Source organism: Bufo gargarizans, chromosome 4 (genome assembly GCF_014858855.1).
Source record: "Bufo gargarizans isolate SCDJY-AF-19 chromosome 4, ASM1485885v1, whole genome shotgun sequence".
NCBI lineage: Eukaryota > Metazoa > Chordata > Amphibia > Anura > Bufonidae > Bufo > Bufo gargarizans.
In genome coordinates, this window is record NC_058083.1 from 271802690 (window position 1) to 271824650 (window position 21961).

General features: G+C 41.4%; 1 protein-coding gene across 1 annotated transcript in view; it reads right to left on the minus strand.

Annotated features, from left to right (window-relative positions):
• Window positions 1-4572: 4572 nt before the first annotated feature.
• The window catches only part of RARS2 (arginyl-tRNA synthetase 2, mitochondrial), a 70188-nt gene continuing 52799 nt past the window's right edge, over window positions 4573-21961 (minus strand). The window contains exons 14-20 of the mRNA XM_044292482.1: window positions 20762-20886; window positions 18088-18155; window positions 16337-16446; window positions 15787-15882; window positions 14087-14161; window positions 4900-4963; window positions 4573-4702 (exon numbers count right to left, since the gene is read on the minus strand). Of these exons, the coding sequence (XP_044148417.1) occupies window positions 4616-4702; window positions 4900-4963; window positions 14087-14161; window positions 15787-15882; window positions 16337-16446; window positions 18088-18155; window positions 20762-20886 (625 nt within the window). The 3' untranslated portion in view covers window positions 4573-4615. The remainder of the gene's footprint in view (window positions 4703-4899; window positions 4964-14086; window positions 14162-15786; window positions 15883-16336; window positions 16447-18087; window positions 18156-20761; window positions 20887-21961) is intronic.

Below are 21961 nucleotides of genomic sequence, written 5' to 3' on the forward strand. Positions count from 1 at the left end.
AATTTCAATTTCTCTGCTTTTAAAACAGAAAAAGATACCTCATAACATATTTATTACTTAGCATTCCCCATATGTCTATTTTATGTTGGCATCATTTTGGAAATGTCATTTTATTTTTTTGGGACGTTAGAAGGCTTAGAATTGTAGAAGCAATTCTTAAAATTTTTAAGAAAATTTCCAAAACCAACTTTTCAAGGACCAGTTCAGGTCTGAAGTCACTTTGTGGGGCTTACATAATAGAAACCCCCCATTAATGACCCCATTGTAGAAAGTACACCTCCTCAAGTTACTAAAAACTTATTTTACAAACTTTGTTGACCCTTTAGGAAAATGGATATGACATTTCTAAATTTCACTTTTTTGACAGATTTTCCATTTTAATCAATTTTTGTCTTTAACACATCGAGGGTTAACAGCCAAACAAAACTCAATATTTATTACCCTTCTGATTCTGTGGTTTACAGAAACACCCCACATGTGATCGTAAACTGATGTAAGGGCACACGGCAGGGCGCAGAAGAAAAGGAGCGCCGTATGGTTTTTGGAAGGCAGATTTACCTGAACTGGTTTTTAGATGCCATGTCCCATTTACAGATGCATTCTTACAGTAGAAACTCCCAAAAAGTGACCCCATTTTGGAAACTAGGGGATAGGGTGCCAGTTTTATTGGTACTATTTTGGGGTACATATAATTTTTAATTGCTCTATATTAACTTTTTTGTGAGGCAAGGTAACAAAAAAAGACACTTTATTTTTTACAACACTCATCTGACAGGCTATTTTTATAGACCAAGTAGTTATGGACGCAATGATATCAAATAGGTCTACTTTCTTTGTTTCAGTTTTACATAATAAAGCATTTTTGAAAAAAAAAAATGAAGTTTCTTTGTTTCCATTTTCTTAACACCATATATATATTTTTTCTGTCGATTGTCTGGTGCAGGAGCTCGTTTTTTGCAGGAAGAGTTGATGTTTTTTTTGGTACGTATGATTTTTTCCATCATTCATTACTTCACTTTATTTTTTACAGCGTTCACATAAGGAGTTAGGTAATGAGACATTTTTATAGAGCAGATTGTTACGGACGTGGCAATACTTAATATGCATACTTTTTATTTTTTATTTACGTTTTACACAATAGCATTTTTGAAACCCCAAAAATTATGTTTTAGTGTCTTCATAGTCTGAGAGCCATAGCTTTTTTATTTTTTGACCGATTGTCTTAGTTAGGATCTAATTTTTTGCAGGATGAGTGACTGTTTGATTGCTACTATTTTGGGGGTATACGCCTTTTTGATCGCTTGGTGTTGCACTTTATGTGATGTTAGGTGACAAAACGTGTGATTTATACTAAAATGATTGCGCTGATTCTAAATATGAACTCGGAATTCGCCTGACACGACTAGATTTTAACCCCTTATGGACCCTGGGATTTTCAATTTTCGTTTTTCACTCCCAGCCTTCCCATAGTCCTAGCTTTTTTATTTTTCCATTCACATAGCCTTATGAGGGCTAATTTTTTACGGGACAAATTGTACTTTGTAATGGCACCATTTATGGTTGCATACCATGTAGTAGGAAGCTGGAAAAAAATTCCAAATGGGATAGAATTGGGAAAAAACGCAATTCTGATACAGGTTTTTTTTTTTTTACACTGTACACAATGTGGTAACATTGACCTGTTATCTTGATTCTCCAGGTCAGTACGGTTACAATGATACCACACTTGTATAATTTTTCTTGCGTTTTAATACTGAAAGTTTTTTTTATTTTTTATAACCATATTCTGACCCCTATGACTTTTTTGTAGTTGTTTGTACGGGGCTGTGAGGGCTAATTTTTCACGGGAGGATCTGTTCTCCCCCCCACCCCATTACGCTATTTGCCGTATGCCATTAATATTGTTATATTTTAATAGTATGGGCATTTTCGCACGCGGCGATGCCAATGATATTTTATTTTTTAAGTATTTTTATTTGCAAAAACTTTTTTTTTTTTTACACTTCTTTTAAGTCACCTTGGGTGACAATAACTGGCAATCATTAGATTGCCTATTGTGTTCATCGATGTCTATATAGACCCCATTGAACACTTTATTTGCACTATACCAATACAATGCTGCCACCTCGTGGCCTGTATTGGTATAAAATTCAGGGGTTGGCAGCACTACTCATCCCACTCATTTGGGTACTGACCAGGAAATGGCTTACAAGCCAAATGGTGCGCGCAGATAGGGATCCTGGCTGGGGGTCCCAACTCATCCAGACAATTCAATAATCCGCAGCACTCGCCGGTAAATGATGAAAATAGTGGTGATTTATTCACTCAAGCAGCCAGTATATGTATTGGTATAGTCATCTAATCGGCACCGAAGCCTGCTTGAGGCTTCAGCCTATTAGATTAATGTAACCGATTCCCCGATCTCAGCTGGGGAACGCTGTTACCGGAGCGGAAGTGCGCGACTTCCGCTTTCGGACTGCGCAGATGCCGTTGTCACATTTGACCACAGTATCTGAAAGGGAAAATGTATGTGATCAGCCTACATACATGTGCCTTCGGTCTCTGCTATTTAAAATAGCAGAAACCCGGCGGCTATGGTGCCGCTGCAGGTGCGAGATGTTATATTAATGCTTTATATTGGCGATATTCCAATGAACATGTCCAGACCTGTTCGGACGCACTCAGGCTAATGTGAGCAGTAAGTAGGCTGCTGGACAGATTTTGATAAAGTGATCTGTTATAGTGCTATCAGTTTTGAAACTTAAGATGGATAAACGCAAATCTGTTAACGATCCAGACAATTTCAGCTACATATGTGACAAACTACTTATGATCAGCGCAAGAATCTGACAAAGCGAGTGCGTCTTGCAGCTTGGGATGCATTTGTGCTAGTAGTGCAGAACTTCCTTGGGAACAGACGAGCTGCAAACTATGCTGAATTAGTAGACAACATGCTTACAGCATATGAACAACTTGGCTGCCGAATGTCATTGAAAGTGCATTTCTTACATTCCCATCTTGACTTTTTCCCCATGTGGGACACAAGTGATGAACATGGAGAGCGGTTCCATAAAGATATTTCTATAATGGAGAACAGGTATTAAGGCCGCTGGAATCCCAACATGATGGGGGACTACTGCTAGTTTTTGCAATGGGAAAATATGACTGGTCGCAAAAGCAGATGCCTGAAGCACTTTTAACAGTACTGGGCCTTGCTCAAGTAAGACTTAAACTAAAAAACAAGAGTTTTTGAAATTTTGTTATTCCATTACATTTTCATACACTGCTTAGTACGCAAACTTTGATGTAGATCAGGTAACTGTTGGAGTAAAACTCGTTCTGCTTAAAATTATTCAATGCTTTCCAAGTGCTTAATTCATTTAGGCATACTTATGCATAGCAAAATTTTGTGACGTGTTACAACAATTCTGACTTTGGATTTGTAATCTGCACACTCGATTTAATATAGGACAAATGGTTTTGGCCCAGTAGCAGACGACAAGTTTTTTTTTTTTTGTTGTGTGGTGTAATAGCAGTTTTGAAGAAAAAAAACCAAAAACATATTTTAGTGTCTCTATTATCTGAGTAATTTATTATTTTATTTTTTTGACCGATTGTCTTAAGTAGGCTCTCATTTTTTGCGGGATGAGGTGACTGTTTGATTAGAACAATTTTTGGCTGGGATACGCCTTTTTGATCACTTGGTGTTGCAATTTTTGTGATGTAAGATGACAAAAAAAAAAGGCTTTTTTTGCCACAGATTTTATTTTTTTACGGTGTTCACCTGAGGGGTTAGGTCATGTGATATTTTTAAAAGAGCTGGTTGTTACGGACGCGACAATACCCAATATGCATACTTTTCTTTTAGTTATTTCACTTTAACACAACAATAGCATTTAAACAGCCCTGCACTGGTATCGTATCCCCACCGATCCTGAGGATAGGTCGTCAGTTACAAAGTTTCGGAAAACCATTTTAAGTATAGCAAGTGCAGAGGTTTAATTGTACAAATTACATGTTATATTGAATCCTTTCCCACAAGGTTATATATTAATCTGCTCAGCATATCCTCCTCTCTCTAACATGCTGCTCAAAGATTGCATTTTATGGTGATAGGTCCTAATTAAGCTGGTGTCAGGTGAGGTCCAGTAAAAACAGTCCATGTGTTGGCTGCATCTCCCAGGCGAGCTATGGTTCATCAGACCTAAATTCACAGCATCATGGTGATTTATAATGCAGTCAGTTCCTGCCTAACCATGGGTCGATTGTACTAAGCTCACATATAATGTGAGCACATAAATGGTAGGGCAGGTTCCTAGATGGTCATCTCACCTAGCTCTGTCAATCAAGGAGAGGGAGGAGCTGATAGGAAGCAGGAAGAGCAAGGGTGCACAGTGTGGCTTGGGCACACTCGACGCATTTCAACTGGTCATTTGCATATGCAATTAAGCAACTGATCGCTAGGTGAAAGGTATCACATTCGGCTGAGCTAGCCCTACAAGGCAATGTGCCTGGTTTAAAGTGAATATCCTGCTGACAGACTCCCTTTAATGAAAAGGCGACTCCATTGTATGTACTTATTTTTATTTATTAAAATTATGCTTGATGGTATTGGTTACATTTTATCAATAGGTGTAATCCCAAGTAATTTCATTCCGCTTGCCAGAACTACGCATATAGTATTGAAGAAGTGAAGCCGAGCCTGTGGAAATAATGGGATTTATATTATATCCTGTAATGCCGATTGTGATGCCTCAGTTAGAAAAATCTAAGTAATGATAAGAAGTGCAAGAAAGAAAAGCCATATTGTTGAACACTGGAATCTGAACATCATGCATGTAAAATTTATAGGAATAGGATAGAATAGGAAGTATGGTTGCCACCATCTTTGGTACTTACATGTGCAACTTCTTGGCTGCTTCCTTTAACACTGAGAGAGTGATGCGCCACATTAGCTAAATGGCTATGAAAAAGCATACAGGATTTAGTGTATATTAAAAATATGAAAAATTTCAAATCACTTTTAGGCGTTTATTTCCCAAAGCCTTCTTTACTGAGAGAGTCTGATGCCAACAGATTTCCGTCTGTTATAGTGTCGTCTTCCCCATATGCATCTAAATCCACATACCAGGACCCCCAAATGACTACTCATTCCAGTTGAAGTTTTGGTGCAGAATGAAAGCCACTCTATCCCAGTGCCTAGGCTCCTGACATCCAGCAAGTGTGGACTGCTTCAGACATTCACTTGTTTTGGTGGTAAAGTGCCTCTGAGAAAAATGTAACACATAGGCTTGCTGGTTACACATCAATGCTGAGGCCAGTGAATGGCTGCAGTGCTCCACACTACCACCCACAGTAGGTCATCACTTCAGTTTTTTTTGTTTTTTTTTTGTTTTTTGCAGAGGGAAATAGATAACACACATATGGAGGACCTGGTCCTGCTCTGGATTTGAAAAGCTGCAGCAGGCCCTCCAACCTCTGTAGGTTTTATTTTCTGCAGTGTGTGAATCTGGGTTTAAAAACATCATTCATCTGCATTGTACACTTGATGTAGATTTCAGGTTCTTAATCCACACCAAATGCTTACAACAAATCCACTACATCTGAATGTGGCCCTAAAGGGATTGCCTCATCAGAGATAACTTCTTTCAGTTTGGAGTCACAGGTCCAGTTATTGGCACCCCTGGCAAACAGATAATTAAATGGGTTAGTCACTTTCTAGCTACTTGTGAGCAATGTGTATGTAAGATGACTAGACGGTACTTACTAATATAGCCTTTGTTGATATTTTGTGCAGTTTGCCGTACTTTATAAGTTATGTCCCCTTATTGAGCAAATCTTCTGTGCCGTCCGCATAGAGGTCCTGTCCATAACATGGCGGCTAATGGAGGGTCATGTGAGCAGACACATCATTCAGCCTCCTCCATTCAAACACACTGTGCTTGCACTAAACTCCCAATAGTGTAAGTGCAGCTGGCAGGTGCAGTGTATTTGAATGGAGGAGACGTCACATGGAGGCGATTAGCCATTTTATGGGCAAGACCTCTGTGTTGACAATACAGACTTGGCAAACAAGGGGCAATACCGTACGAAATATAGAAAATGGTGCAGAATTTCTACAAAAGGTTATATTGGTAAGTTCCATATAATCATCTTACATGCACACTGGTCAACAGTAACCAGAAAGTGGCCAACCCCTTTAAGAGAAAGTTGTAGCTAGCCAGTTATTGTTTTTTTAACCCCTTAGGGACCCATGACGTATCGGTACGGCATGTTTCCCGAATCCTTAAGGACCCATGACGTACCGGTACGTCATGGCTTTAATAGGCGATTCCGGCGCCGCGGGGGTTAATCGGAACGGGATGCCGGCTGAAATCATTCAGCCGGCATCCCGTAACAACGCAGGGGGGGGTCATTTGACCCCCCCGTATAGACGATCGCAGAAAACCGCAGGTCCATTCAGACCTGCGGTTTTCTGCGTTTCCGGTCCATTCGGGTGTCCTGTGACCCGATGAACCGGAAAAAGACTGCGATCGGTGGCGTAATTTTACACCACCAATCGCAGTCCGAGGATTTGAGGAGGCGGTGCTGGCCCTGGTGCTGAACACTGCTGTCCAGGGTGCTGATTGGTGCAGGGGAGAGAGGCGCGAGATTCAAACTTCCTGCGCTCCTCTCTCCCCTCCTCTTCCTGTCCAGCACCCTGACCGTGCAGCATCGTTCAGCACCAGCTCCTGTGTCCCCCTAATCGGCATCCATCACCCTCCTGCACCCATCGCCACTCAGGTAGGTTAGGGTCAGTGAGGGAGAGGCACCGTTAGGGAGGGAAAGAAGGGAAAAGTTAGTTAGGAAAAAAAAAAAAAAAAAAAAAGAACTTTTACACGAAACTTTTTTGATCCATCTATCAGACCCCAGAGCCCCCCCTGCCACTTGCCCCCTGGACGCCGGTCAGTGCAGCCGAAATGAGGACATTTTGGGGCCTCGTGCTGCATATGGGTCTAGTCCAAAAACCCAGTGTCAGGCAATACTGGAGTGGGGATGTCCTATACCAGACCCCACTGTACAGTATGGTCATGACACGTCCCCGGTTTGAGGCCATCCGGAAATGTCTGCATTATTCCGATAATGCAGCATGTCCACCCCGAGGTGATCCTGCCTATGACCGGCTGTATAAGATACGGCCGGTCATCGACCACTTTGGGGCCACATTTCAGCAGGCCTACGTACCTGGAAGGGAGGTCGCGGTTGATGAGTCTCTCGTTGCGTTCAAGGGGAGACTCAGTTTCCGCCAATACATTCCCACAAAGCGGGCGAGGTATGGCGTGAAGCTACCTCAGGGTACACTTACAAATTTCGTGTGTAAAAGGGGCGAGATTCCCGTATTCAACCCCCAGAATGTCCCCCCACTCTGGGTGTTAGCGGGAAACTCGTGTGGGACCTTATGCACCCACTGCTGGATAAGGGTTACCACTTGTACGTGGATAACTTTTATACCAGCATTCCCTTGTTCAGGTCCCTTGCCGCCAGATCCACGTTCGCTTGTGGGACCGTGCGGAAAAATCAGCGCGGCCTCCCTGCCCACCCCCTCCAGGTACCTATCCCCAGGGGTGAGACCCGTGCACTTACCAGTGGAAACCTGTTGCTGGTCAGGTATAAGGACAAGAGGGATGTCCTTATGCTGTCCACAATCCACGGTAACAGCACCACCCCAGTCTCTGTGCGAGGTACCACGGCAACGGTCCTCAAGCCCGATTGTATCGTCGACTACAATCGGTATATGGGAGGAGTTGATCTCTCTGATCAAGTCCTCACGCCATATAATGCCATGCGCAAAACCCGGGCATGGTACAAAAAAGTTGCGGTCTACATGGTGCCGGTTGCCATGTACAACTCTTTTGTACTATCCCGAAGCGCTGGCAGCACAGGGACATTCCTCCAATTCTATGAGGCAGTCCTCAAAGACCTGATCTTTTCGGACCGGGAAAGAGCAGGCCGGAGTACCTCGGGAACTGGAGGCGCCCGGATCGTCCCTGGCCAACACTTTCCAGGTGTGGTCCCCTATACTGGAAAGAAGGGACGAACCCAAAAAAGATGCAGAGTGTGTCACAAGAGGGGGATACGGAAGGACACCACCACTCAATGTGACACGTGCCCCGATCATCCGGGCCTCTGCGTTATCGATTGCTTCAGGGAGTATCACACTTCCATGGAGTACTAAATTTTTATAATCCCCAACAGTCCACTAGAGAACATAAAACACTATGGCTCTTAGACTTTGGAGACACAGAAACAATTTTTCCCCCCCCCAAAAATATTAGTTTTAGAGCAGGCATCCTCAAACTGCGGCCCTCCAGATGTTGTAAAACTATAACTCCCAGCATGCCCAGACAACCTACAGCCATCAGCAGGGCATGGTGGGAATTGTAGTTTTACAACATCTGGAGGGCCGCAGTTTTAGGATGCCTGCTTAGTGTCTCCAAAGTCTGAGAGCCATACATATTGGGCATCGTCGCGTGCGTAAAAGTCGTCGCTATAAAAATAACATTTGACCAAACGCCTCGAATGAACGGTGTTAAAAATATAAAACAAAAACTGGTGCCAAAACACCCATTTTTGGGCAAAATTTCAATTTGAATCCCTTTTGCCGGTAATAAAGCAAGGGTTAACAGCCAAACAAAACTCAATATTTATGGCCCTGATTCTGTAGTTTGCAGAAACACCCCATATGCGGTCGTAAATGGCTATATAGCCGCACGGCAGGGCATAGAACGAAGGGAACTCCATACGGTTTCTGGAAGGCAGATTTTGATGGACAGTTTTTTTTTTGACACCATGTCCCATTAGAAGCCCCCCTGATGTAGCCTAGACTAGAAACTCCAAAAAAGTGACCCCATCTAAGAAACTACACCCCTCAAGGTATTCAAAAGTTACTTTACAAACTATGTTAACCCTTTAGGTGTTCCACAAAACTAAATAGCGAATGTAGAAACATTATTAGAATTTAATTTTTTTGTTACATTGCCTCAAAAAAGAGATATATAGAGCAACCAAAAATCATATTTACCCCTAAAATAGTCCCAAAACAACAACCACCTTATCCTGTAGTTTCCTAGATGGGGTCACTTTTATGGAGTTTCTACTCTAGGGGTGCATCAGGGGGCTTGAAAGGGTACATGGTGTAAATAAACCAGTCCAGCAAAATCTGCCTTCCAAAAACCATATGACGTTCCCCTCCTTCTATGTCCTGCCGTTTGGCCAAACAGTAGTTTACGACCACATATGGGGTGTTTCTGCAAACTACAGAATCAGGGCAACCCATTTTGAGTTTTGTTTGGCAGTTAACCCTTGTTTTACTCCTGGAAAAAATTGATTATATTGGAAAATTTTCCAAAAAATAGAAATTTCGAAATTGTTTCTCCATCTGCCATTAACTCTTGTGGAACACAAAGGGTTAACAAAGTTTGTAAACCCAGTTTTGAATACCTTGAGGGGTGTACTTTCTTAGATGGAGTCACTTTTTTGAAATTTCTATTCTAGGGGTGCAACAGGGGGCTTCAAATGGGACATGGTATAAACAAAACCAGTCCTGCAAAATCTGCCTTCCAAAACCCATATGGTGTTCCCCTCCTTCTATGTCCTCCCGTTTGGCCAAACAGTAGTTTACGACCACATATGGGGTGTTTCTGCAAACTTCAGAATCAGGGCAACCCATTTTGAGTTTTGTTTGGCAGTTAACCCTTGTTTTACTCCTGGAAAAAATTGATTATATTGGAAAATTTTCCAAAAAATAGAAATTTCGAAATTGTTTCTCCATCTGCCATTAACTCTTGTGGAACACCTAAAGGGTTAACAAAGTTTGTAAACCCAGTTTTGAATACCTTGAGGGGTGTACTTTCTTAGATGGAGTCACATTTTTGAAATTTCTATTCTAGGGGTGCAACAGGGGGCTTCAAATGGGACATGGTATAAACAAAACCAGTCCTGCAAAATCTGCCTTCCAAAACCCATATGGTGTTCCCCTCCTTCTATGTCCTCCCGTTTGGCCAAACAGTAGTTTACGACCACATATGGGGTGTTTCTGCAAACTACAGAATCAGGGCAACCCATTTTGAGTTTTGTTTGGCAGTTAACCCTTGTTTTACTCCTGGAAAAAATTGATTATATTGGAAAATTTTCCAAAAAATAGAAATTTCGAAATTGTTTCTCCATCTGCCATTAACTCTTGTGGAACACAAAGGGTTAACAAAGTTTGTAAACCCAGTTTTGAATACCTTGAGGGGTGTACTTTCTTAGATGGAGTCACTTTTTTGAAATTTCTATTCTAGGGGTGCAACAGGGGGCTTCAAATGGGACATGGTATAAACAAAACCAGTCCTGCAAAATCTGCCTTCCAAAACCCATATGGTGTTCCCCTCCTTCTATGTCCTCCCGTTTGGCCAAACAGTAGTTTACGACCACATATGGGGTGTTTCTGCAAACTTCAGAATCAGGGCAACCCATTTTGAGTTTTGTTTGGCAGTTAACCCTTGTTTTACTCCTGGAAAAAATTGATTATATTGGAAAATTTTCCAAAAAATAGAAATTTCGAAATTGTTTCTCCATCTGCCATTAACTCTTGTGGAACACCTAAAGGGTTAACAAAGTTTGTAAACCCAGTTTTGAATACCTTGAGGGGTGTACTTTCTTAGATGGAGTCACTTTTTTGAAATTTCTATTCTAGGGGTGCAACAGGGGGCTTCAAATGGGACATGGTATAAACAAAACCAGTCCTGCAAAATCTGCCTTCCAAAACCCATATGATGTTCCCCTCCTTCTATGTCCTGCCGTTTGGCCAAACAGTAGTTTACGACCACATATGGGGTGTTTCTGCAAACTACAGAATCAGGGCAACCCATTTTGAGTTTTGTTTGGCAGTTAACCCTTGTTTTACTCCTGGAAAAAATTGATTATATTGGAAAATTTTCCCAAAAATAGAAATTTCTAAATTGTTTCTCCATCTGCCATTAACTCTTGTGGAAGACCTAAAGGGTTAATAAAGTTTGAAAAAACAGTTTTGAATACCTTGAGGGGTGTAGTTTCTAGAATGGGGTCATTTTTGGGAGGTTTCTATTATCTAAGCCTCACAATATGACTGCAAACCTGAACTGGTCCATAAAAAATGGGATTTTGAAGATTTCTGAAAAATTTCAAAATTTGCTTCTAAACTTCTAAGCCTTGTAACATCCCCAAAAAATAAAATATCATTCCCAAAATGCTACACACATGAAGTAGACATATGGGGAATGTAAAGCCATCACAATTTTTGGGGGTATTACTATGTATTACAGAAGTAGAGAAACTGAAACTTTGAAATTTGCTAATTTTTAAAAAAAATTGGTAAAAATTGTATTTTTTTGTGCAAAAAAATTAACTTTTTTGACCCAATTTTAGCAGTGTCATGAAGTACAATATGTGACGAAAAAACAATCTCAGAACGGCCTGGGTAAGTCAAAGCGTTTTAAAGTTATGAGCACTTAAAGGGACACTGGTCAGATTTGCAAAAAATGGCCAAGTCCTTAAGGTGAAATAGGGCTGAGTCCTTAAGGGGTTAAGGTGTCTAAGGCTTATTTCACATGAGCCATATAGATGAGCAGAATGAGTCGGGGTCTGTTCATGGAAAAACTGATCGTTTTACACGCAAGTTTAATATGTTTTGTCTGTGACTGCGTTCAGTGTTTTAGTTTTTCCCGTGCGGATGCAATCAGTTTATAATGTATTTTTCACATCCGTGAAGAAAAACTGAAGAATAACACTTAACAACTCCTAGCAACCATCAATGAAAAGTGCATTGCACCTGGATGCCTTAAGCCTTCAGTTATTTCTATGGGACCAGACCTGCGTATATAGCACATGCTATGCTTTTTCCTGAATGCAGAGATGATCAGTGAAACAATGCACATGTGCACAGACCCACTGAAGTAAACGGGTCAGGATTCAGTCTGGATGCGATCTGTTAACAACACAAATCGCATCTGGGAAGAAAACTTGCTTGTGTGAAAGAGGCCTAACTGTGTTTTAAAATATCTTCCCAAAACATTTCCTAGAAAGTTGAAAAAAATCTGAGAGAAAAAAATAATATCACATTCCTTCTTCTCTAGGGACAAGAAAAGCAGGACAAGATTTTTCCTTTGATGTTACTTTATAGGGGGAATGTGGTTGCATGAAAGTCCATTTGTGCATGTGATTACTTCACCACAAAATAACACCATTGAAAAAGAAAGAAATGTGGTGAAAAAAATATACACATTTTAGTAGGGAAGACAATGAGTAACACAACTTGCCTATTACCAGGATCTTGATTCAATATGTTTCTACACTGACTAGTATGCAGGCACAGGCAGGCAACTGGATAAACATGAACGAGTGAGTTTTCTGCGTGGGTGCAATGCGTGACGTGAACGCACAGCACCCGCACTGAATCCTGACCCATTCATTTCAATGGGTCTGTGCACATGAGCGTTGTTTTTCATGCATCAGTTCTGCGTTGCGTGAAAATCGCACCATGTTCTATATTCTGCGTTCTTCACGCAGCCCTGGCCCCATAGAAGTGAATAGGGCTGCGTGAAAAACGCATTGCATCCGCAAGCAAGTGTGGATGCAGTGCGTTTTTTTACTGATGGTTGCTAAGAGATGTTGTTTGTAAACCTTCAGTTTTTTTATCACGCGCGTGAAAAAAGCTTCAAAACGCATTGCACCCGCGTGGAAAAACTGAACGCAATCACAGACAAAACTGACTGAACTTGCTTGCAAAATAGTGCGAGTTTCACTGGAACGCACCCCGAACGCATCCGGACCTAATCAGTCACGCTCGTGTGAAAGGGGCCTAACCTGCAGCAACCAGGTCACTGCTTAAGCATAACAGGGACATTAGGTGTGATAAATATGTAGTGGGAAAAATACTGGTCCACATTTACTAATATGAGTTCACCTAGACCTTGCAAATTGTCATTTTACAAGTGCACCAAGATGCAAGATAATGAGGCACATTTATTAAACACTTAACGGCACCGTGGCGTAAAAAAAAGTTACAAATTATGGCGTACGCAATATGTGCACCATAATTTGCGACTTTTTAAGTCTTTTGAACTAGATTACCACTGGCGCTTTTCACCCTACGTTAAAACTTTCCTGTCACTGCAGTACCGCTAATGCTGCAAACTTCTAAAGACCAATAATTATTATAATATGATTTCGCACGACTCACTTGCTATACTTCGCTGTCACTTCACTGCCCATGCTGGTCCTCTCCTTTTTGCTGGTGCTTGTTTTCAGGGTGGGATAGGAGATCCTATTTGTTTGTATGTAGAAGAGCGCGCCCCGGCCGGTGGCTTTGCTCTATTTTGTTACAAAAAAATTGCACTCGCAGGGAGCAATTTGTGACAACACTTTCTGGGTTATGGGTGCCTAGGAGTGCCAAAAAAACAATCCAATTGAGGTATAGCAAGGTAATTATAACCTTTGCATTCATGCTGTGAGAGTGCACCTGCACCTCTGTTAGCGGTAGAGAAATAGGGGTGGGTTAAGTGAGTTGTGCAGGACCATATTATTATAATTATTGGACTTCTTGGAGCTTTTCCAAAGTGCCAAGAAAAGGGACGGGGCTTCACGCAGCCCACCACATTTACTATAACTTTCTCCAGAAATTAGCGGAAGTTATAACAGAAGTCTACGCCAGAATGTAGCTGGAGTACACTTTAGTATCTGGCGAACTGAAGGGCAGAGATGTGCCTGATTTGTTAAGAGGCTAAGCCTCTTAATAAATTAGGCGCATCTCACACCAGCGCAGGAAGATCAAGACTGATATTGATACGCCAGTCTTGATAAATGTCCCTTCCTTGTGCCTCAAATCTGGCATAAAATTCTGTTGCAAAGTAAGACATTCAATGCAAGGCATAAAGTTAGATAAAAGTGTCTATACATGCATTAAAATTTATCATCGATGATGAGCCACTGTGATAAGTTTGGTGCATGTTTAGACAACCTGTCTAAGTTTACGCTGTCTACAAGATTAGTACATATACCGCACTGTGTGAAAAGAATTGCTACTAACCCAAGGCCCATGAGGTAAGCAACCAAATATCTTGGTTGAAGCTCCTTCAGAGTTTTGTATAGGACTTCATCATATCTGTATAAAAAGGGGAAAAGAAGTGAAATCCACAATATACAATAAGCTATGTCATGTCTGTATATAGGAATACCCTTCTGATGTGCTGCCTAATTTTAGCCTACAAAAACGCAACCAGAGATTTACTAAAAAGCATGTTTTCTTAACTATCTAAATAAATTGCAAACATATGACATCTGAATGAGATTTCTAATGTTCCAATTCACTACAAAAACCTGGAAAACCTGTATGTGTCAACCATACCCTTAGAAAATCTTCCCAAGAGAACAGCTATGATCCAAGGCTGACACGTTTATTTTCCATTCAAGTATTTGCTTCTGTAGAGTAAAGCATTGTACCAAAGTGCTCAGTTTATCTAAAGGTGCGGTGTGTTAGCTGACTTTACCCTGCATCGGCAGAAATATGAGATTTCTTTATTTTCTCTGAAGTGTTCCTCCAATAATAAATCACCACTAAAAAATTTAGCTCTATTAGCTGGAAAAACTAAAATTCACCAGATTTCACATCAATCACTTCATATGCCAATATACTACTGGGAGAATTTATCAAGCCAGAACTCCCGAATTCTATCTTCAAAAAGTCACAAAATAGGACTTCTGCAAATTTTTGGGGTTACTTACGCAAAATTTTTGTGACTTTTTGCACCACTCACTCCAGGTTAGAAAAGTAGGTGGAAATGTGAAAGTGATTAGCTATGTTTACGAAAGGGAAAATTTTATTTAAGTTGCGTAAAAACGTTTCAATGCCACTCCAAGGTGCAGAAAACTGGAGTAAAATTTCTAGACAAACGTCTTAGGTTTAAAGATGAACCATACATGCACCGTTTCCTTAGAAATACAGAGACTTATTAGTGCTAAAAGAGTACCTGTCACTACTGTTGAGCGAACTTGTATTTTCAAGTTTGGAGTACAAGGTTTGGGTTATCTAAGAATTCCATTACGGTCCATGGTAGCGGTATCCATAATGGAATTCTTGGATAACCCAAACCTTGTACGTTCGATCATCCCTACTAATTGCAATGCAATGTGGGAAAAGATTCAGTAAGACCGGCAATCATACATTTATATCTCTGCTACTTCTGATTTTATTTTTCACAGGGCAGGAGTTATCAGTGACTGACAGCTATCTATGTATACACAATTACACAGACAATGCTATCATTAACTGATAACATCCCCATGTACAACTATCAGTGACTGATAGTTGTACATGGGGATGTTATCAGTGACTGATAGCATTGTCTGTGTAATTGTGTATACAGAGATACCTATCAATCACTGATAACATCCCTGTGTACAACTATCAGTGACTGACAGCTAACTCTGTATACACACCTACAGAGACAATGCCATCATTAACTGATAACATGCCCATGTACAATTATCAGTGACTGACAGCTATCTCTGTATACACACCTACACAGAGAATACTATCACTGATAACACCTCCCACGTAAACAATGAAGTCAGAAAGAGCAGATATATAAATGTATATATTCCATCTTTTACTGAATCTTTTCCCACAAAACTATAAATCAGCATCTCCTGCTCTATAATATGCTGCCTGCAGATTGTATTGCATTTTTGTGGCGACAGGTTCCCTTTAACTGCAGAAAGGACAATTACCGGAGAAGATGCTGTAATGTGGCAACGACAGAAGGTTCCTGCAGACAGGATACACTGAACTCTTCTTCCTCTCTGCTACTCCAAAGATTAAGCAAGCTGTCAACAACAGGGGTTATCAGAAGCGGGCAAGCAAGGAAATTTAGCAGCAAAATCACCTCATTTTATTTAACAGAAATATGATAGATTATACAGGACTCATTCATATTTTTTTTTTTATAGTGTTGGTTCGGTGTATAATATACTCCACATAATGGACCCCACTGAATTATTTATTATAACGGGTTCCACGGTGATGCCCATCGTTTTGTAATGTGTTTAAAGATACACTTTGTAATAAAAATCAGAACTAAAAACTAAGGGGGACATTTATCAAACTGGTGTAAAGTAGAACTGACTTAGTTGCCCAGAGCAACCATTTAAATTCCTCTTTCATTTTCCAAAGGAGCTTTCCAAAATGAAAGGTGGAATCCGATTGGTTGCTATGGGCAATGAAGCCAGTTCTACTTTACACCAGCTTGATAAATGACCTCCTAAATGCCTACTAATTCACCTTTGCAATCGTGCATGTGTATACTGTAAAAAGACACCAGTGTCTCCAACGCTTTGCAGTGCTTCTTCCCAGCTGAACCGGTAATCTGCCTGAAGGGGGCCTTTAAAATCCTAAAATAAAGTATTATAAACAGCATTTCACATTTAACAGATGAATGGTAACTCACAAATTGTGATTTCAGTTAAGTATATAAGTATATGACTGAGCCATGCTTATTTAAAGGGAGCCTGTCTGCCTCTTTGTTCACTGGGGAGACCGCCACCTAGCACCAGTTTCTAGGTGCGGGTGCCGCCCCCCTCAGGAAAAAAAAAAAAAACGTGATTGCACAGGGGAAGTCTTATTCACAGTCAGTGTCCGGTCAGTGATTTCGGTATGGCTCTAAACACAGAACAGGTGCAGATCTTTCCCTTATACCTTATGTCTGTGGAGGCTCCAGTCCTGGTTTTGATTCACAATCACTGATGGAAATCACTGACCGAACACCTACTGGGTGAATAAGGCACAAGAGTGAGATCTTTCCTCAGAATTTTTTTTTCTGGCAGCAGTGAAAGCTGAGACATTCCCTGTAGCCGAGTCAATGTCTGTGGGTACATCCTCACAAAACACTCAGACGCCCCAAAAGAATGCCTTGTTTGAGTTTCTAAGGTGTCCCTGTCCCTGCTAAATGAGCTCTTTTGAGCAGTATACCACACTCCAGTAGAGAGGCACCTGCCTAACATTGAATATTTACTCATGGCAGCCATGAGTGTTGGTCTGCTGTGCGGGTTGGTCTAACAAGAAGAACCTCTCCATCTAAATTATCTTCTCAGAAATGGGCTCTCTTTTAATCTTTTAAAGTGATGGAATTTGTCCAGCTTGGGTTAAAAGAGTTGTCCGCTTTATTTATATTGATGACCTATCCTCAGGATAGCTTATCTATATCAGATCGGCAGGGGTCCGACACCCAGAACCCCCACCCATGAGCTGTTTGAAGAGAAAGCAACGCTCATATGAGCGCTAACTTCTCTTCATGGTTTACCTGCTCGCCATTGCAATTCACTTCAATGGGACAGCTCCTTCATGTTCAAGTGAACACTACAGAGCCATCCCATTGAAGTGAATGAAACGGCTGAGATGTAATTACATCCGTTCATCGCTGCAGTTGCGACGGCAAACAGGTACACAATGAAGAGAAGGCAGAGCTCGTATGAGCGCTGCTTTCTCTTTAAACAGCTGATCGGCTGGGGCACCGGTTTTCAATCATCATTATAAATAAAGCGGACAACCGTCTTAAAGAGAGCAATATACTTCCAGAACTTCATGGAGATACCTGATATTTAAGCACTAATTGCCCCTGAAATTGAATCCACTATGCTTTCCATTACTGAAACACTGATTCCCAAAGATTATATGGACCAGACCTTTAAGAATGTATGATTTAGGGCAGCGAATCCAGTGAGTCCACGCTGTTTATGCTGGGGCTTGTATTAAACATTTTCAGCCACTGAATTTAAAAAAAATCTGCAGTGCATCTTAATAGTCTGAGACATATCTGTGAAATACCATCCAATTATTTCAGCTTCTATAAAGCACACAGATCCTTCTGCTTTGTTTAATCAGGAATTATGACTCCAATGTGGCTGCCATCAATGAAGTCTGTAAAGTATAAATTATATAGATACAATATTTTAAAAAAATGTTCTACATACTGACAGCATCTAATTCATTAAACTATACATGACATCTTTGTATTAAATAAGGCTGTATCATACCTGAATAATGACAGCCGCAACGCCTATTTTTTCTGCAGTATCAACTGGGTCTTCCGTGGTTTTACTTGCTATTTAACAAAAAAATTAAAATCCAATACAATAATACATTTGTGTATTAAACTAAGGCTACTTTCACACTTGCAGTCAGGGCTCAGCTTGTGAGCTCCGTTTGAAGGCTCTCACAAGCGGCCCTGAACGGATCCGTCCAGCCCTAATACATTCTGAGTGGAGGCGGATCCACTCAGAATGCATCAGTCTGGCACAGTTTGTCCTCTGTTCCGCTCAGCAGGCGGACACCCGAACGCTGCTTGCAGCGTTCGGATGTTCGCCTGGCCGTGCGGAGGCAAACGGATCCGTCCAGACTTACAATGTAAGTCAATGGGGACGGATCCGTTTGAAGTTGACACAGTATGGCTCAATTTTCAAACGGATCCGTCCCCTATTGACTTTCAATGTAAAGTCAAAACGGATCCGTTTGCACTATCATGAACCAAAAAAATAATAAATAAATAAAAATAGTTTTTTTTGTTCATGGTAATGCAAACGGATCTGTTCTGAACGGATCTAAGCGTTTGCATTATAGGTGCGGATCCGTCTGTGCAGATACCAGACGGATCCGCACCTAAACGCAGGTGTGAAAGTAGCCTTAATAAGCAATAGCACTTTTTACACATCCTCTGTGCAAACAATTCTGAACCAGTGTGTGCTGCAAATTGCTATGAGAAAGCTGTCCTAAGTGCACTACCCACAGTCACTTATGGACTGTTCTAGCTCATAATGGTGTTAAAGGGGTTGTCCGAGTTATGAAAAAAAATATAGCACTGTAAATTTGATGGGCAGCAATATATAACTAAGCTAAGCAAGTTTTAGACCCAAAAAATTATATTTCCTCATTTCACTGGTTCGCTCCTGTGCCCAGCATTTGTCTCCTCACTGCCTGCAGCTACTCAGTAAAGCCTTTAGCCCTGAGTCTGTGCTACTGAAGGGGTTAAAGTTTTTCCTGATAAATCCAGGAAGAGGGCAGACAGGAGCAGCACAGCCAATGCAAGGGGCATGGCCAGCACAGTGACGTCTCATGCACAGGCACATATCTGCTCTCTCAGGCTTGTGCACGAAACATCATCAGAGCAGGGAGAGAAGCTGACATCACAGGTCATGTGACCCTCAGTGAAACCTGAGAAAGCAGCAACTGCAGGACGCAGTAAGTGCATGGTAAAGCCTTTACATTTGGTTAGTTAGAAACATACAAAAAATAAAAAAAAAATAACTCGGACAACCCCTTTAAATAATGAAACAAGTAATAGTCACCTTACCCCCAGCCTGCTGAGTTTCCACGCTTCCCAGGTCTCCCACCAGTCTCTGTACTTCCTCTCAACAGGGACATGTGATGATGCAGCCAATCACTGGCAGCAGTAGTGTCCCGCTACATCAGTCAGACTCAAGAAGTGTCCGAATGGAAGTAGTAGGGTATTTCTTCACTCAGTATTGAATCTAATGTTTGCGATCAACGATCACGTTAAATGTGACCACGGCATCTGGGAGCTAGAAAACCCAGGAGCGTGCACTGATGGGCCTGCAACGGCTCCTTTTAGCAGGGATTGGATAGCCGGGGTCCATAGGAACATAGTGTAGTTCTCATAGACTCCAATGCTAATGCAATGGAGTCTGAGAGAAGCAATATAATGATCATATGTTCAAGTTCCCTATGGGAACTTTTAAAAAGTGTAAAAATATTTTCATAAAACTATAATAAAAAAAAAATATATAAAATAAATAAAATCACCCCCTTTCCCCAAAATCCAAATAGAAAATTATAAATAAAATTCACACCATGTGTGAAAATGCTCGTACCATTATAATATAAAAATATTTATCCCACACGGCAAATGGGGTAATGGAAAAAATCTAAATTGCCTATTTGCTGTTTTTTGTTCGCTTCACCCATCTCAAAAATGGAATAAAAAGTAATCAAAAAGTCATACACACTCCAAAATGGTATCAATGAAAAGTACAGATCGCCCCGCAAAAAAAGGAGCTCTCACACAGCTCCATACACATAACCCCCCCAAAAAAACGATAGGGAACAGAATATGGCGTTGAGAAAAAAATAAAAATAAATTTCAAGCAAGAAAATCTATATAAATGTCGTTTCGTTGTAATGGTATTGACCTGGAGAATGAAGGGCACAGGACAATTTTACCGCACAGGAAACGCCGTACAAACAAGAAGCCATAAAACTGTGGCAGAATTGCATTTTTTTCCATTTCCACCCTGTTTGGCATTTTCCAGCTTCCCACTACATCGTATACAATATTAAATGCTGTCATTAGAAGGTACAACTTATCCTGCAGAAAACAAGCCCTCTTACGGCTACACAAATGGAAAAAACAAAAAAAAACTAAGGCCATGAAAAAGGCAGGGAATAGAAAGTGGCGTGGAGGGGTTAAAGACGTCTTTACCGGGAACGTGATTTTATACACAGCTGGAGTGATAAGAAGGCTGGGGCCACTGATCTTTGCTTACTATGATGCAACTGCTTGATAAAGCTATCAGAAAGAATACAATTCTGTTACATAGAATAAAACTGTAAATGCGGCCCATTCTCATTATTCCTGCTAAAGAATGCTAAATCCTGATGTTATGTTAACTGAAGAAATAAATGGTTAAGCCTTACTTTCAGCTTTGGTCATATTTTGCAGCATCCTCGTCCGTGCTTCATCCAAGACATCCTCCAGAAAAATCACATCTCCTCTTCTCGTCTGCATCCCCTTTACTCTCCCAAATGTAACATGTTGACAGCTAAAGGAAATAAGGCGATGAGAAAAAAAAAACTGTGATGGCGTAATAGGGAAAAGAAATAATCTATAATCTATTCATTTGCTGTATATGGTCTACTCATCCATTGTACCCCCCCCCCCCCCCCACCGTCTTGTTGGCTTTGTTTACTTGGCAGTAGCAGTGACGAGCCGTATCCCCCACGTGAATGCTGCAGCCAATCACTGACCTCATCGGTCTTGTGCCTTATACTGTAAAGAGCCTGGCTATCTCCAGCAGTGCAATAGAGAATGAATGGAGTGGAAGCACACATGCTGGACAACTGGTCCAAACATTAGGGGACCTCCATTCTTGCAATCAGTGTACATCCTAGCGGTCAGACACCCACCGGTCAGATGCTTATCACCCTATAGGGGATACGTTTATATTGTGGGAAAAGGAGATTTTTGTGAAACTCACCTGTAAAATCCTTTTCTCGCCTTTTCCATTGGGGGACACAGACCATGGGTATAGCTTAGAGGTATTACTAGGAGGGACACTATGCAAAACGAAACTCCTCCTCCTCGGGCTATACCCCCAGACACCTCCAGGAGGACTTCAGTCGTTGCAAAAGCAGTAGGAGAACTGAAAAAAACACAGTGGAAACCATCACACCAACACACCCCGAGCATAAACGAAAAAAGTGGGCGGGAGCTGTGTCCCCCAATGGAAAAGACGAGAAAAAGATTTTACAGGTGAGTTTCACAAAAATCTCCTTTTCTCGTACATTCCATTGGGGGACACAGACCATGGGACGTCCAAAAGCAGTCCATGGGGTGGGAAAAACCAACACCGCCAGGAGAAAAAACGTCCAGCCGTTAAACGGGCACCACGGCCTGCAATACCCTACGCCCGAGGACAGCATCAGCCGAGGCCAGCGAGTGCAACTGATAAAACTTTGTGAACGTATGCAAGGACGACCAAGTGGCAGCCTTACACAACTGGGAGGCGGAGGCGCGATTGCGTCTGGCCCAGGAAGCTCCCTCTGCCCTTGTGGAGTGAGCGGTAATCCGCGACGGGGGAACCTGACCACGAGCGCGATAGGCCGCAGCAATAGCGG